General features: G+C 37.6%; 1 protein-coding gene across 1 annotated transcript; it reads right to left on the reverse strand.

Annotated features, from left to right (window-relative positions):
• Positions 1-3,314: 3,314 nt before the first annotated feature.
• LOC129732134 (uncharacterized) lies at positions 3,315-17,835 on the reverse strand. The gene is made up of 4 exons (XM_055692684.1): positions 17,754-17,835; positions 17,303-17,507; positions 4,530-8,316; positions 3,315-4,356 (listed from the first exon to the last, which is right to left on the reverse strand). The coding sequence occupies exons 1-4, from the start codon at positions 17,802-17,804 to the stop codon at positions 3,666-3,668; spliced, it is 4,734 nt and encodes a 1,577-aa protein (XP_055548659.1). The 5' UTR covers positions 17,805-17,835; the 3' UTR covers positions 3,315-3,665.
• Positions 17,836-18,085: the final 250 nt, after the last annotated feature.

An 18,085-nucleotide genomic window follows, 5' to 3' on the forward strand; every position in this document is an offset into this window, starting at 1 on the left:
GAATTACATAGACTTACTGGTGTTGAAACATTAGAAGCTCTGTCGAATAAAATTATCAACAATTTTCGACAAAAATCATTGCAATCCTCAATTGCTACGATAAGCTCTTTTTATAGCCAATAAGTTAGCAATTAAGTTAGTTGTAAGTTTACTTCCCCTTTTTGACAAGTAGGTTTAAATCATTCGTAAATGATAAGTAATTGCGAAAGCAAACAAATCCTAATTAATTATAATTAAAACTACAAATTTCTAACAGTGTTGAGAAGTTACCATTTGTGATTAGACACACATACTCATTATTTACTAATATTTATCACCAGTTGAACGTTCCCGGCGACGCTCGGGATCAAAGGTTTCAAAATTGAGAATCATTTTTTATATTTCATTGATGCATCAGCACAACTCACTTCAAAAATATTTCGCATCGTATATGTGCATCAATATTCTAAGAACGCACAGAACGTAAACTTAAAGTCACCATTTAGAATTTCGAAATGACGTATGGAGTTCCACTTTCGGAAGTATTTAAATTGTTGGTCAAATACCACTATAGACTATTTTCCTGAAACCGAAAGTCGTCATTTTGGAAAATGAGTGGGGTCATCCAAGTTCCGATTATACCTACATTGGGTGAAATTCGGGCCATTCCACAATCGTTTACAGTAAAACCTCTTTTCATGTCTCTTTTGAAAGAAATAAATTAACGTAAGAAGAATTGAGCATAACCAGCCATGCTCAGTTTTCCTCTACAATGAAATCTAAAGAGATGACATGTGTTTTTTTTAATGAAAAAGGTTTGTTAGTGTCCAAGGAACACGTCTGAGAAGAAGTGAAGGTTTTCTGATAACTCACAATTGTGCTTTAATTCACAAAACTACGTAGAAATTGAAAAAGCATGATGTTCAAACCAATGAAATGTAGTCTTTTTTTCAATCAATCTCCCAAGATATAGTTTGAATAAAAGTAAAATAAAAGTTGAAAAGTAAATCGAATCCCGTAATGTGTTACTATCCACAAAACTACGAAAATGTCAGAAATGTGAAATTGTTATGCTCGACTCGCACTGAATCAAAAAATTAATTTTTTTTTGCAGGAAAATATTTGCAAATGTTGTAGGAACAACGAACATTTTATTTAAAAAAAAAATCACATGATATCGCTTTGAATTCTGATTTAAACAAATTTGTAAAATCATGGTTTTCCATTTTTCACGTGATTTTCTCAAATAACTTCCCTAACCTTAACGAACATTTCATTGTAAAAAAATCACAGATCATAGCTTTAAATTTTGATTTAGAGGCAAGTCATGAGTTTGCATGTTTCACGTAGTTTTGTAAATAATAACTTGAGTTTTAGTAATCAGATACCTGTTATTTTTCCTCAAATGTCTTTTCTGAACATCAACGAAAACTTTGACGAATAAAGAATCATATGTCATCGCTTTGAATTTTGATTTAGAGACGATTTGAGTATAAAAAGTCATAATTATGCATGTTTTACGTAGTTTTGTGAATGATATCTCAAATTTCAGTAATCAGATACCTATTATTTTTACTGAAATGTCTTTCCTGGACATCAACTAACATTTCAATCAAAAAAGAATCACATATCACCGCTTTGAATTTTGATTTAGAGACGAATTGAGCATAAAAAGTCATAATTTTGCATGTTTTACGTAGTTTTGTGAATAACATCTCAAGTTTTAGTGAACGGATACTAATAATTTTTCCTCAAATGTCTTTTTTGAACATTGACAAACATTTTAATTGAAAAAGAATCATATGTCATTGCTTCAAATTTTGATTTAGAGGCAAATTCAGCACAAAAAGTCATAATTGTGCATGTTTTACGTAGTTACTGTACACCTCAGAGACGAAGGGAATAATATCAATAAGATCAAGCGTTACGGAATTCCATTTTTATATAGTAGAATAATACTTAAGCTACTAAAAAATCCCCTCTTTAAAAAAAGGCAATTTTTCCGTTGAACATTTTGGCGTTAAAAGCAGATTCATGAAATTGTCGTTTGGATTACTATATCCCGCGAGTTAGGCTAAAATTGATCATCTCATCGGGATAAAATAGTACTAACTGAAAGATATTAATCTTCTAATACTAGATAATGTGTACATGTGAGTTGAATATTTACCTGCAGTGAACTGAATTTGAAGTTAATTATGTTAATTATAATTAAAATGATGGTCTTTGCAAAGCTTGATTGAAGCTCAAAGGAGTAAAATTTTGATTCAGAGCCAATTGTTGAAGGAAATTAGTAAAATAATTAGAATAAATATTTCGTACAAAACTGTTGTATATACAAAACTAAATTGAAATTGTACTGTCTGTAAATTACTACCAAGGTTTCATTAGAGTTACCAGAATATCGAATTAACTATTCATTATCTTGTGGGTACTTGTGCAAAACAAACAGTTGTACATCGTTCTGTTATAATTTGTTTACTCAAAATATAAATCGAGTGGTATGTTTTCATTAAAGTTAAGTTAGACTATTGTTTTACAAGCCATGGATTTGTCCGTTCGCTTTGTTCGGTTTGCATGTAAACAAGCAATCTGGGCTATTTTCTCCTTCTATAATGTAGCGCGGCATAGCACAAAATGCTTCGAGGCCGTTCGCGGCTGCATAGCAGCAGGTTTTCCGACAAAGCATAAGAGGGACGTAGCAGCAACGGCTGGCTTATGGCGCGGAGAAAATGAATTCATAAAACATTGATACAATACTAATCATACATTGAGCAGGGTTTTCGATGTGTCCGCCGCCGCACTTACTTATCAGGCACAGATCGTTACTCCCGTCGCTGCAGCTACCGTTCATAACCGTTTGTTTGCAGCCGAATCGTGTTTTCGCACCGAAATAGAAATTCATTTCGCGAAGCCACACACGCGAACCCACGTGGGTGCATTCCGAGTGAGTTGTTTCTTTCTTTTTTAATATATAGAATAATTGATGCTCAACCGAGCTTGACCAGTGATTGCTTACATTTCACTTTCCTTTCCGTCGAGTTTTTGGTGCCCATTGTGGAGGACTGTACGGCACGTATTCGGAATGAATGGTTGAATTCCTAACCGGAACGGTTTCCGAGTCTCAGTACCATCAGGTGTAAAGTAATTTGTGATTCAAATGTATCCGGATATGCGGTGCAAATTATGACATGGTTTCCTATAGTAATTTGTTGTTGTTGTTCTAAGAAACTGATACTCACCCACCAAAGAGAGAACCAATTAATTAACCTACCTGGCTTTGGAATCTACGTGTTGGATTTGGTCTGCATTAAAACACTGTTACCGAATGGCAGTTTTGTAATACTTGGAAAGTCTTATTTATTCTACAGATTCTGTGTATCGCTGAAAGCGTGACTCGTCATTCTCTATACAATAGCTGTATTAATGAATAAAAAGAGTTTTAATAAATTATAAGTAATCTCAATAAATTACACAGTTTAAAATTGATCGAAAGCGAAGAGAGATACGTCTTGAAAGCCACTTACATACAAGGTAAACAATTAAATACTCTAAAACATATTCCTAACTGGCCTATCTACAACAAAATACGAAATCACTAACTATTGCACCCATCGGTCTCGCAGCTCGTGGCAGAACCCACATTTAACAAGACCTCCCGCTGGTGCTGGGGTAACCAACGCTCCCTACCGGGGTGGCGGTGGCCGTAGATTGGTGTCCAACTTGGTCACTTTCACCTTGGCTGCTGGCACTGGTTTAATTATGCTTTTACGATCGGGTGGTCCGTTCTTTTTGTTCATGATGGGACCCACGTACTTACCGTGTGGGTTGAGGAACAGTTCTGGATTGAACTCACGATTCGGTCGAAGTTGTTGCTGGTGCTGCTGCTGCTGCTGTTGCTGCTGCAGTAGATGTTGTTGCTGGTGCTGCGGGTGTTGCTGCAAGTGGTGGTGATGATGCTGCTGCTGCTGTTGTTGTTGTTGTAACAGTTGTTGTTGTAACAGTTGTTGTTGTTGCTGTTGTTGCGGTATAATTTGTCGATTTTGGCGCAGTGGATCTCCCCAGGAGGCGTAACTCATCGATGTCGAACCGATGGAATCGCTACCACTCGCCGGTTTCATTTTGAAATCTTTGACATTTTTGGGAATCTTAATTTTGAAATTACTGCTGTCAAAGTTGGCATTGTATTTGTAGTTGTTTGCCTCCGATGGTGAGTGGTGGAAGGTAGGCATGTTGGAGGAGAAGACCTGTGCCGGGCTTGCGACCGTAGGCAGCGACATCCAGTTGGAACCTTTTAGTTTGATGGTGGGCTCCGGATGTTTGGAGCTCTGCTGCTGTTGCTCAACCTGCGCTTGTGCCAAGCCACCCAACATGTACCTGTGATGTAGGATAAGTTCGTTAGTTAGTGTGTAAGGCAGACTTCAATTTATTTAATCATGTTATTTTGATTCATTATTTTACAAATAAGCAAAAACACCCACCAAGCGCAAAAATTTTGAACAAATGAAATTGTTAAATCATTTTAAAAGTAACCAAATAGTTAAACTCACCTCAAGGTGTTGATATCAATGTTGTAGGGATTTGTGATGGGAATACCGTTGATGATTTGGATCGGTGCATCGAGTGCCTCCGGTCCAAGCTTGGGGTCATCTAAGTGTGGTGGACTCTTGCTACCGCCGAAGCTGATCGAAGCTCCAACATTGGCCGATCCTCCTTTGATGGACGAATACGCAGCGGCAGGTTTCAGACTCTGGGTTTCTTTTACGTTCGTCAGTGAGTTGATGTCGTGGTAGGTCTGCTGGTTGAAGTGAAGCTTCGTCTTCTGGGGCGGTATGTGGACGACGGTTGGAGTTGGCGTTGGCGTTGGCGGATCGTAGTGAGGTCCGTGCAGGTACGACTGACCAACGTCTATAGCGGAGAGATCAGGCTTCACCTGTCCTTTTGTTCCTTTCACGGTCAAATCGACGCTGTTTCCCAATTGTTCTTGTAGGCTTTCGATAGCCATTTTTAAGGGCTTACCAGCCGGGTACGTTTGTTTTGGGAATTTAATGTTTGTTACCGGTTTGTACGTGCTTGAACTAGGAACGGTCTTCATTGGTTTGTAGTGACTAGGAGTGGTGGGAAGATTGACTTTGACCGGTGTGTTTAGGTGGAACTTGTGTTTGGCGTTGTTTTCGTTCAGAAGTGCTGAAATGTCAAGCTCATCGAAAGTTTTCTGCGTTTCGTCCGAATCATGGTCGCGAGCCAGAATTGCCGGTAGTCGACCTTCGTCTTGCAGCTGCTTCATGTATTTCAGAACGGCATTCTGAACGTGTCGCACATATTCCTGTTTGGTGATCTCCATGGGTCGACCATGTTTTGTGACAGGATCAACTATTCGGACGGATGAATCACTACCTAAGGCGGAGCTGTCTTTGAACTTGTAGGATGGATGTGCGATGTTTGGACGAAAGTTTAGCTTTCCTAGGTTTTGATTGATATAATGATGCTGAATGTCATCATCGACATCTTCGACCGTTTCTTCATGATGGTAATTGAAGTGTTCATGAGTTACATCCGGATCTTCGTTCTCTTTTTCGGAATAATGGTAGTGGATTTCTTGTTTCACCGGAGCTGGTGTTGGAGGAGGTTGAGTTGTGGTCGTAGGTTTTTGATGTTTCTTTTTATTATCCTCAATATGATACAATACAAAGTATTGCTTCTTGGATGGTTCCCCGCTCATGTCCATATCGGCAATTTGTTGGTCCTGCAATTGTTGTGATTGTTGTTGCTGCTGCTGAGGAGCCAACTTCAACATTACACCCGCTCCTGGCTGCTGCAATCCAGGCGGTATATAGAACGCGTTCTTTTTGGAAGCTTTGCTTGGATCATCCTGTAGAATAACTTCACCATTAGCGAAGAAAAAATCCTCATCGTCATCCGTCACTTCACCTCGTTTGTCACTGATTTGTGGAACCTCGTCGGGCTTTCCGAAGTGAGTGGACGGTTCAAATCCGCTCTCCATGTCGCTTTCGTCCCCCGATCGATGCGTATTTCTATAGATGGTAAGGGTTTTGACTGGTTTGGAGGACTTTGAATATACAGAAGGTTTTCCCTTTTTCCTCTCACGCAGAACGTATTCAACCTTTCCATCTCTTACGGCAGCCTCTGGAGTAACGAAAAAGTCACTTGAGCTGGGGATGGTGTCCCAGTTGTATTTCATTGCAAAATCTTCAGCCAATTTGGTGGAGTAGTTCGAACTAATGTATGAAGCATCTCCTGGAGATACACGAAACTCTGGTGGGATCTTGGATGGATCGTTTCCGAGATTGATCTCCGTGCCGTTGGCAAACACGTAGTAGGTTGTAACCGCTGGATTGGTGTAGTACTCGGTTTTGGGTTCCTCCGTGGGGGACGGTTTGAACTCTACGCTTGTGGTACGATTCTGAAGGGATTGTGTGCTGGCATCCGAGAGGGACAGCTCAGTGGGCGAGGGCTTCATAACAATTTTGGTGCTGAGCGTTTGGAACGGTTGTTCTGAAGGGATGATAGTGCCGTACACTTTGGTGGATGATGTAGGTTCGCTGTACTTGGCGAATGATTTTGGAGGTTCGCTCATATGCGTAAAATCAAAACTGTCAGGCGTTACCGAGCTGGGGAACTTTGGGGAGTACGTTGTGGGAGCGAGAGAGAATGTCTTCGGGTATTCGGGACTGAAGGTCTGTTGGGTAGAGGACGGAATGTAGTTTGAGACGGGTTCTGATGAGGCAAATATTTTCTTATAGGTTAGACCGGATCCCTCAAGTTCTGGCATTTTGGTTGGAATGTACTTGGGAAAGCTAGGTGAGGAGGGTTTCTGGAATCCGTGACTGACGATAGAAATTTCCGGTGTGGGATTCGGTTTGATCTTGTAGGGATCACTGGCCGGAGCCTTCGAACGGGTGTAAGCGTGCTGCGAGCTGGAAATTTCTGGCGTAGGATAGGTTGTGACTTTTGCATAGCTTGGTGAGGGAGAAGGTTCTTCGTAGTATTTTGGTGGACGTGAGGATGGTCCTACTTTTACGACTTCTTGATGGTGTCCTTCATGGATTTGTTCGGGACGGTTTGGCCTATAGGATTCTGGTTTGGCGTATGTCTCATGTTGAGGCTTAGGTTGCATGTGGAAAGTTGCTTCGTGATGTGCTGTGGATTTAATAATCGGTTTTTCATTTCTTTGACTATCATCTAGGTAAGTTTTAACGTGGTGGTAAGATTTGTATGGTTCGGCAGTTGTTGAGATCTCTTTAGAAAATTTAAATTTGGCTGCTTCTTCTGGTGGATAGCTTTTCGGTGGTTGGTAGCGGTACGTTTCTACCGAAGGAGCCACGTCAGTTTCGTACTTTGTTTGTGACTTCATTGATTCATAAGGTCTCGTGTTATAATATTTCTCAAAAGGATCAGCTGTGGACGTTTCTTTATAATACCTAAGTGGATGGCGTTCCATTGTGTGTCGAATCTTTTCCGGATAGTTTTCTGTCGGGTGTTCGGACTTCAGAGAGTGATCGTGACTTTTGATGTGTTTGGGTTTGTAGCGAATTTCTTCGGTAGAATCATGCTTCTTTTGTTTCTTCTCAAAATAGCTATCTAAATCCTCATGACGAAAAGAGTGGGATTTATGCCTATTGTACACTTCCGCGGGAGGTTTCACTTTTTGTACATTGATCATAGAACTTGATCCGTGAGCATCGTTCGCGGGTAGATGTTGGAATTCTTTGAAACTGTTTCCTGTGTTATGATGTGTGTTGTAGCTTGTAAATACAGGATCTATCGGTTTAACTTTTTGTATGAAAAGAGTCGATGCCGCAGTATCCTGTTGTTTAACTGGTGTATGCTTCGGTGATTTGGGTGCATCTTTAGGTTTTTCCTTTCGGTATGGACTGGTAGGTTCAGCTTCAGGCAATTCTAGGTCACTGAACGGAGTAACTGTGTTCCCCGGAGGCTTCGTGGGTTTCGGTTTGATGTGCTTTGAGCGATAGTTGATCGGTGGCAGATGCCCTTGCTGTGAATGCGGCGGAAGAGCTTTTGCCTGAACAGGTTTGCTATGGTGAGCCTGCAGGGGCGTCTTGCTGGGTCCAAAGTGGTCATATTTAATAGTGGTGTATTCAACGAAGGAGCTGGCCGGAAGCGGAGTTGAAGATTTCGCGTTCGGACCTTTCTTGAATTGGTCCCGCAGTCGTAATGCATGCTGGACAAAGTCCTGCGGCGATTGATCCTGGTCCGGTTCTTGGTCCGAGTTTCGATCGCTTGCGCCCCTATCGTGGATGATGACCTCATCATCCGGAGAGACGTTAATAATATATTGCGATTGTTTACCATTTTCTAGAGAAATACAGTAAATGGTCGTGTTTATGGCATTAGTAGTTATAGCATGCAGAAAATCAAGGTGACCGAAAAGTTGTAAAACAATCTTGGAAGGAACTAATATTTTGTATGCCAATTAGAAAAAATGGATATGGGGCAGGATTAATTACAGAAATAAACAGGATAAGCAGGTTTGAAGAAAACAAAGAATCGATAGAAACTTACATAAAAAATAATGAAGGAAATTTAAAATGAAAATGAGTTTCTTCGAAACCATTTTAAATTGGAAATGCTCAAGCGTCTAGCTGAGAAAAGCTGTTTTAATAAAATTTGGATTGCTCTAATCAATGCAGTGTTTGAGCGTCATATTTAAACAAATTCGATTCGATTATTAAATATAATTGTCAAATATGTCTAGTCAAAACCCCGGAAATACAAAATAATACAAAATAGTTTTATATCAAATGCACATCTATTTGGCCCATAATGGACAAAATATTCTAGAATATAAACCCAGAATTTGAAATGAGTGTCGCGTAATAGTTTCTCTTAAAGACTATAAAATTTTTGATATTTTTGCCAACGATTGCCAAAATACAGAACTTTCATTTGTCTCAAGGTTCAACGAAAATTGTTCAATGCCAAAAAGCCTCAATACTTTGATGCTTTACCTTCACAAAGCATTATATTGATAATCCATAGGATATTTTATGAAAAACTTCACAATTAATAATAGGAAACTGTGCTCACTATCGATGCAGCAATTTTACGGAAAAAGATTTAGGTACCATCTTTCTAATTTCGTCCAAATTATGTGTATATTAGGATGGGAAAATATATAAATTCCAGCTCCCATGCACTTTTCGTGTTCCTTATGTTCCTTATGGGTCCTATAACTACCGTGTAACTTTTTAGATCGATCGATGGAACTATATTTTTGCGCCCGATTTTAAAGTTTTCATACGATTTTATATGGGAAAATCAACTTTTTCAAATCTTATTCTTTAAAGATGTCCAGTTGGCTCCAAAAAATATATAGATACATGATATTTGTAGGAAATTTTCTTGAGAAAAAGAACCGTAAGGGGCTATTATGCTTTTAGAAAAAGTTATTCACCCCAAACTGATTGAATGTCTGACGAACGGCTCACCATTGAATTTGACTAGCAATACTGCTGCAGCATGCTGCTGTTGAAAATTTAGTCATGTATCGTGTAAAATTTATGTTGGAGGCTTCTCCGAAGATACTGTGAGCAAAAATCACACTTTCAAGCCTAATTCCACGTGAAATTATTTCTCATCCATAGGCAAGTTTGCAATAGCAGCATGCTGTAGCAGTGTTGCTGGAAAAATTCAATGGAACACGAAAAGTGCATGGGAGCGAAAAAATAACACTTTCGCTTTTTTCCCATATAATCGTGTCCCAGTCTAGTGTATATGTAACTATTTTTTATAGAAAAAAATTGAACCCGTATTTTTTTTTGTTCTTAGAATGACTCTTTTTCAAGGTAAATGGTTTTAAAAATCATCAGTGTTGAAAGTGGTTTTGTATCGAAAACATTGTTTTCATTGAGTTTCCAAAGCAATGCGAAAAAGCGAACTGAAGAATGTACGCGTATATCTCATCTAGATGGAATTCGCAATCTTCCTGTCTCTGACATGATGTTTTTTCTAATTTAACTACTGGGAAGCTATGTTTATCCAAACTCAATGTTGCACTCATTCTATGAGCACAGGTGCAACATTAAGTTTGGATAAATATAGCTTCCCAGTAGGTAAATTGGATAAAACACGAGAAAGGAGCTATCGACAGTTCTCAAGACATTTATCCTAGCTCTCACGCGCTTTGCATTTTTACCGAGAAAATAAACTATTATACATAAAAATAAGCTTAGAAAATATTGAAAAAAATCTGTTAATATGCTTTTTAGCAATCCAAAAAAACAAGGTTGTAGATTTACAGCTTATGAAGCTACAGTTAAATGGATTTCGAGAGCCGATGTTTTTTTTTTCTGGTTGAAAATGACAGTAATACAGAAAAAGGCCTCATTTTTATATATTTCCTGAATAGTTGGGATTTTTTTTACATAAAATATCAAAATTTTAGAGATGCCAAGGGTTTTGTTGTTGAGATATAATTTTTAGAAATAATACAGTACACGGTATAAGGTGTACAAGAAATTTGGCGATTTACCGGAAAACAAAAAAAAACACAATTTGCGATGGATCATTCCATATATCAGATAAGGCGCTCATTCAGGCCTTCTCCCCCTATGTAACAATAAGTAACACTTGATTTGACTCCTCCCCTTTTAAACTTACGTAACGCTAAACAACCCGCCTCCACATAAAATTATCGTTTTGTTATAAAATATCACAGTCACATAACTGTCTCAATAACTCCCCTCTCCCATATGTAACAATAGGTAACACAAACTCAGGGAGCTGCGTAGCCGCAGGGTTACAGAAGGACGCCCGACGAAACTTCTCCAGGGTATTATAATTGGAGATATTCGGCAGTAAGAACGAGGCTCGGTATAGTAGAGCAGTAAGCGTGTAAAAGGAAGGGTAAAAGACACACACAAGCACTGACAAATATTATACATGCCACTTCTGAATAGCAGTATTGTCAACAATAGAAGTGAGGGATACAGGAGACACTTGGGCCTATTTCACAATAAATCAAAGTTTCTGGTCGCAGTGAGCAAGTCCATACAGAAACACCCTTGTCCTCCTTCATGCGTTACGTAATTTGTGTACGATGCATAAAACGAATAAGTCGCTCTTACCTAAACCTGGGATAGAAGTTTTTCTATTTTGCTAAAATGCAATTAAACAGCTGTAAAAATGGCACAATAAAAAATTTTTTTCCACTTTTTTTTCATAATTTTAAAATGTACCTTAAAAGATTTAGCACACTATACATAGGGTGCGACAGGGAAAAATTGCGAAAATTTTCGAACTTTAATATTGGGTTAATTTGTGCAGCTAAAGGCTCACTTCTGTTGACAGTGTATTTGGTTATGTTTATTTTCGTGTAGGGCTTAAGCTTTCAAATGAAAGTTGTTTGTCAATATTCTATTGGGGAGAACTTGAATTAAAGGAGTTTGATTTTTTATTGTTTTTGAATTATTTGACTATTTTTGACCATTTATGGAGACACAAGGTACATTGAAACAAATGCTATGGTAACGATATAAACATTGTTGGTGTACGTGTGCGTATGTGTGAGAGATAGAAAAAAGGCACTTGTTTGAAAAAACTTGCAATGATTGATTGACTCCAGTATAACCTGTAGCATTTGAAGCAAGTTAACAAATGTAATAAATAATGGCAAAATGGTTTTCTTTGGCATTCCATAGACTCGAGCGGCATGGTTTTTGGAAACACCGTTTTCGATTGCCTCTAGCATCGATCGTAGCTGTTTAACGGTCCATGACACAAAGTCCTTTTTCCCCAAGCTACGGGAATCGTTATGCCCCGAACGTAACAAATAAATGTTTCTAGTTACATAACGGGAATTTTTACCGTTTTTTCATCAGAAATATGCTTCTCGACATTTATTCGAGGCAATAATACTTTTCGCTGGTCGAAAACAACAATTGAAGACCTAAAAACACATAATTCAGCTGAGTGACAAACTAGACCGTATGCAACGAAAACATTTTTTGTATTTAATTACATTTTCTGACATTGTGGTGCTGTCAAATTAACAGGGTGACTACAGAAAACATATATTCGAAAAATAGAATTGTTATTTTGTTGAAATGTTTCTCCATTGTAAATCGGAGGGGGTGCATCTTGCCTTGACGGTGCTTATTACCCCAGGTACCCCTATTTATCGTTCGCTCTCGTAATGAATTAACTTCGCGCGCAACATCGTTCGATTCCATCACTTACCACGGTGACGCAATCCTTCCTTCCCGTAGCAGTCATGGAGATGCAGAGGTAAACTCGGTCTCCGTTATAGATCTATACAAAGCGGAAGCTACTTGAATTGTTGTCCATTGAAGATGGTAAACTAAACCCAAGTGGCCATGTACGTGATTCTCTGTGCAATTTCACTAGCTCAGATCCATCACGGAGGAGCAACTACGAAATGTGTGGTCGTCAAGCTCAAGCTCAAGCTATTAAGTGTTGTCTATAGATTATATATCGTATGCGAGATTGATCATGATGTTTCGGTAAACTTCGGTTTCAGGCGAACGATCCGTTTTGGGGCGCTCAAAACGTGGCTCATTTCCGTGAGCCGTTTGTTCATCCCTGATAAAATTTTGTTTAACGGAAACAGTGAATAACATTCATCGTTACCAAATAGTTTAATTACGACAGTACCAATAACGTGGAAACGAGTGCATATAAATAAAACTAGTAGAGGCAGTCGTTGCTTACAATACAGCCCCATATAAAACCACAATTGAAAAGTTTCATTTTCATAAACATTTCGTATTATTTTATTATCATGTATCATTTTTTTTAAAACACAATACACGAGCCGGTCTTGCTTTCTCTTATTTTCTCTATCTCTCGCACACACACGTTGATTACATCGTTACCATAACATATGTTTCAACGTACCTAGCGTCTCCAAGAATGGACAAAAATGATGAAAAAACCTTCAACTTAGATTCTATACTAAATTTTGGTGTATCGAAATTATTTTATTGCTAAATTGAGAAAATGAACGCCAAAGAAGGCATTACGAGGCTCGTCCAGGAGTCATCTCAAGAATATTAGCATAATTGCAATCTAGGAGAGTGTGCGTGGAATTAACTTTTGTTTATTTATTTTTTGTTTAAGTTTCTTACAGTAAACAAAACAATTCTTGTAGCCAACAAAGAAAATTAACTATCTCATACACACCAGTGCATCGCACCAATACGGCAGCAGATGGAGAAGTCTATAGCGTTATTTTGAAGTACCAAGTGCTTCCCTTAGGTTGTTCTACAGCATGATAGAGCGCCATGTCATGGGTTAAATCGGAACCGGAACCAACGATAGCTGATGAAAAGCTAGAATTTCGGTACATAACCCGTTAGATAATTCGATGTGCGTTCCGAACTCTGCTATAACGTGCACGTGGTTGTCGAAGAACCGGATGACTATGATCGAAAGTCATGCTCTGCTTCCGTCGTTGTCTTGAGGATGTCATTGATAAAAATAAAGGACTTATCGAGTACCTACATTCGTTTGAATGAACCTAATGAACATAACTGAACTTTTTTTGCATTTATTTACATTTTCTGACATTGCAGTGCTGCCAAATTGACAGGGTGATTGTAGAAAACATAGAGTCAAATAATAGAATGATTATTTTGTTATTGAAATGTTTTTATTTTCATTGTAAATCGGAGGGGGTGCCTCTTGCCTCAAATGTGCTTATTACCCCAGGTACCTCTATAATGTTTTTTAATATTCTGATCTTTATTTATGAAAATGTATTCATTGTATAAATTTTGTGTTACGCATTCCACACATTTTCTATGCGAAATCAGAGCAAAGCTTGTGTGAAATGAGAAGACACCTTGATTGATTACGATATGAACTTTTCCGTATTCCGTGGGTTTTCAAAATTTTAACAGAAAGAAGTTAGGATAGAGCGGGGCTAGTTGGTCATTTTTGGTCAAAATGTTCTGTAAGTTTTTGTAGAAAATATTATGGCAAAAACTCATTTCATGGAAATGTTGTGTTAAGTCTATAGCATCTAGAAAAAATATAAACTGTACAGATTAGTTTGTGATTTTGCGGATTTTCTATGTTTTTCGAGTGTATGTCAAATTGGCCAACTAGCCCCCCAGCTGGGGTTAGTTGGTCAGGGTGTGGGGTAAATTGACCATTTATATTGCGGAAGGACAATCCAGTTTTCCTTCCTCACTGCATTTGCGGCAGCCTGTAGTGTCTCAGAGGAGGTAAAACCGCATCCGGTTTTTTGTTCATACGTTTGCTTTCCGAAATCCCAAACCATAAGAAAAGTAACTCATAATTGCATGAAAAAAAATCGTGTTACTCTTTCATACCTGTTGAGAAGTATATGTTGAAATCTCTCTAATAGTTTAGTTGGGAACTAAATCAAAGACAACAAGGATTAAATTGAGAACCGGAGCTAAATTCTAGATTCGCATCTGCAATCACAAGCACAAAACTATAGCTACATTAGTTTTTTTTTGTTGTTGAAAGCTTGCTTTCGCCGAAATTTCCATCAGGTAGATGGCACTTGTCGATGTATTAGTGTAAGTTATAGTTTTTTTTTATCAATGACTCTGCATTTATAGTGTGCAATAAAATATTCATCAAAATGGCGATGAAATGGAGATAACTTTTACCTAGTAGTTTATCGCTTCAAATAAATGGTTTTGCTAAACAAAGCACATGCTGTTTTCGCTTGGATTAAGTTTGCATCACGAAATGCACTGTTACTGGAATTGCATTTACTTGGTTACTTGAATTCATGTATGATGTGCATATGACCAACCAGCCCCGCTAGTATTTGACCAACTAGCCCCTCATGTATTAAATATGAAAATTACTTTAAATATATGAAAATAAAATTTTGGCGAAAGTTTGCTATACACAACTTAAAATTAACGAAAATGACTTTCATAATACGTTGAGCCATGTTCATTTTAATTTGGCTAGCTTGTTTAGACGAAAAATTTCAACTTGAAAACCGAGTAGAATTGATGGCCAATTTGGCACCAACCTGTATTTATTATACGTCCAAATTAAAACCGTACTTCATTTTGTCATTTAGTTTATCTGGTTATCTACTACGTATCACCCATATAACACGATTTTTCAGATACGTAGATTCGGAGATATTCTCATTGACCAACTTACCCCGTAACCAACTAGCCCCGCTCTACCCTATACCAGTTCTCCAATTTTGTTCAAATTTTGTGTACTTGTTCCTCTATTAAAAATTTAAGACTTATTTTTTTGTTTTACGCTTAAGTAGGGTGTGTTCTTTGACAACAAAACAAAAAATTAGAGGCGCGAGATGTTTTTTTTTTGAGTGTATATCATCAAACTATTTGAAACAATAAGCTTTAAAGTAAACAACAAAATTCGACGTCATTCAGGAGCTCTTAATTTTTTCTAGCATAACCAAATTATTATTATTGACTGAACCTTTACTCAGATGTTCCTATGGGCAAAAGATGCCATTTTGTGCTGTTAGTGTTTTTTGAAGTACTACTAAATTTTGAAAAGGGTGTCTGCATAGCCGAGTTCAGGGGGGGGGGGATAAGGAGCGTTCTCCCATAAAAGTTCACTTTTCATGATTCATAACTGAATAATTTTAAAATATTTCAAATTAACTGAAATTTAAAAAAACCAAAGTAATCCTGCTATTCCTTTACTTTATATTATTGTATGACATTATTATTATTATTATTATTTATTGGTTATTTCATCCGACTTAAGTCTTAATGAATAAAAATATATATGTGGCTGGGAAAAGCCGCCTTGAGAAGCCATGAAGGCAACTATCAAGCTGGCATAAAAACCCAGCATCTTTTACGAGTATTAAATGGCTAATATACAATAACGAAAATAATATAAATTAACAAACATTTCATCGAGCACAATATTCCGTTATTAAAATTTCGACAAATGAAAAGTAGGCCCCATATGGTACTTGGCTTCCAGGCCACCATAATCCTAGATTCGGCCCTGAATGTATGTAAAATGGTATTGACGATTGCATATATTTTTACAGTCAGGACGGTATGTTTAATCGGTGTGATGTTTTAACCAGATTCGAAATTAACAATTTTATCTCTTCGAAAAAAATATACCTTGTTGATTTTAATTTTATTTTGAAACAAAAAGCTTATTTTGATTTTTTTTTCTACGAAAAATGCACAACATTAGTCAAACATTGATAGGTATTTGAACATGGTGAAACAAATGGGTCAGGCTTCAAAAATATTTTGAAACCGAAAAATTTGATTAGCATAACGTTCTTTGTGTTAACGGGAAATTTTACTTTGGGAGTATTGCCTGAGCCGATATTTTTAGAGCCGAAACGGTTTGTTTGATCGATATAGTATCTTCGGCAAAGTTGTAGATACATAATAATTTTGTCCTCTAAAAAAATACACAGCATAAAACCGATTTTTTTTTGAAAATTTTCATTTTTTTTCCTTTTTATTACATTTTTTACTATTAGAACATTTAGTTGCTTTTTATCAACACATTTCAGAAACAAATATTCTGAATTGCAACTATCAATGTTTCAAATCAATTTTGTGACATAACGTGTGAAGATCTGGCTAAAAACGATCCCCCAGTCCTCGTCAGCTTCCAAGCTTCCGTAGTTCAAAGTGCGGATAAAAAAGATTAAATGAATCTGTTAGAGTGAAATTCTAATCTTTTCACACACTTGCTTGACATCCCAAGGAGTACCTGCAACTTATTTTGAAATGATCACGCAGCAAATGACCATCTTGAATGTAAATGTATAATATATTATTATTGCTCGAAATATGGTTTTGTTATCTTTGACTTCGTTTCAATAACGATGCACTGGCATTGAACATGAGTTACCGAGCTACCCTTTTCCTAAACATATTTTATAATTTGGCTGTTGAATCGAAAAAATTATTTTAAAACACTTCACTGGACGCGCGTAAAAAAATACTAAAATCTGAATAAAATGTTAATGAAAACTAATGAATCTGTTTTTTTACAGTTCCTTTAGATAAAGAAGAATATTAGAAAAATTATTCAAAGAAATAATTTCACTGTAAAATAGTCTAAAAGAAATAGAAGCATCTTGGACAGATTAGCACATAGAAAATGACTTCTTAGAATAGTCGAAGTGCTATAAAGTGACAGATATGTGATTTGCTATCCTGGTTTTGACTTTTCGATCACCTTGAATGTTTAAATTGGTATCGAGTTTCGATAATAGACTATCCCTTATTTGAACTCAATCAAACAACCCCCTTTTCAAGTAGAAGCATTTCTTTCTTCGAAGATCGGCACTTGGCCGGCTACTTACCAGTAGTTTTGGCGATTATGCGATTCGACGTCCAGGGCGATATCTCAGAATCAGATGCTATTTGGTCAACATAGTAAACCTGTTCTGTTGGGCCGTCCCCATCATACCGTTTGGGTCTATGCTTATGTACGGCGTGGGTGCCACTGCCGCTGCCACTGCCACCGCCACTCTTGCTGCTTTCGGCGTAGATTCCACACAATAGGAACTTCCGATAAGGGAAAAGATTAGACAAGCAAAAGAAAGCCACAGATTAGAATCGAAACACAGTACGGGCACACTTTGAATTGCACTAGTAGAGATCATCATAATTAACAGTTTTCACTGAGCATACAACACTACACTCGGAATAGTAGAATCACTAATATAAAGTCCTTCTTAATGTCCTTTTAGAAATATATTAGTTCACTTTGCAAATAAGTTCTTGGCGACAATCGGAGATAACAACACTTACGGTTAAATATAGCAATAGCACAGCGCGTTCAACAGCGGATATGAATTTCATTGTGTAAAACGCCCAGCCGGTTAACCGGATTAAAACGGACTGGTAGGACGGCACCCGAAGGTATCTTTTATATATAGACTTACAGGACTCGCTCAAGTGTGTCGAGCAGGTGTGATGCTACTGCGTGTTTTCCTCGCGAAGCAAGTCCATCCCTGCGTGGGTGGAAAGAAGAGTGTGGAAAACAGACGAAAAGCGACGAAAAAAATAAACACTACTGTTGAACTTCAAAAGTAGAGTTAAGCGGATTGTTGAAGGCGATTAGTATTTTGGCAGAGAGAAAA

This window comes from Wyeomyia smithii, chromosome 3 (genome assembly GCF_029784165.1).
Source record: "Wyeomyia smithii strain HCP4-BCI-WySm-NY-G18 chromosome 3, ASM2978416v1, whole genome shotgun sequence".
Classification (NCBI taxonomy): Eukaryota; Metazoa; Arthropoda; class Insecta; order Diptera; family Culicidae; genus Wyeomyia; species Wyeomyia smithii.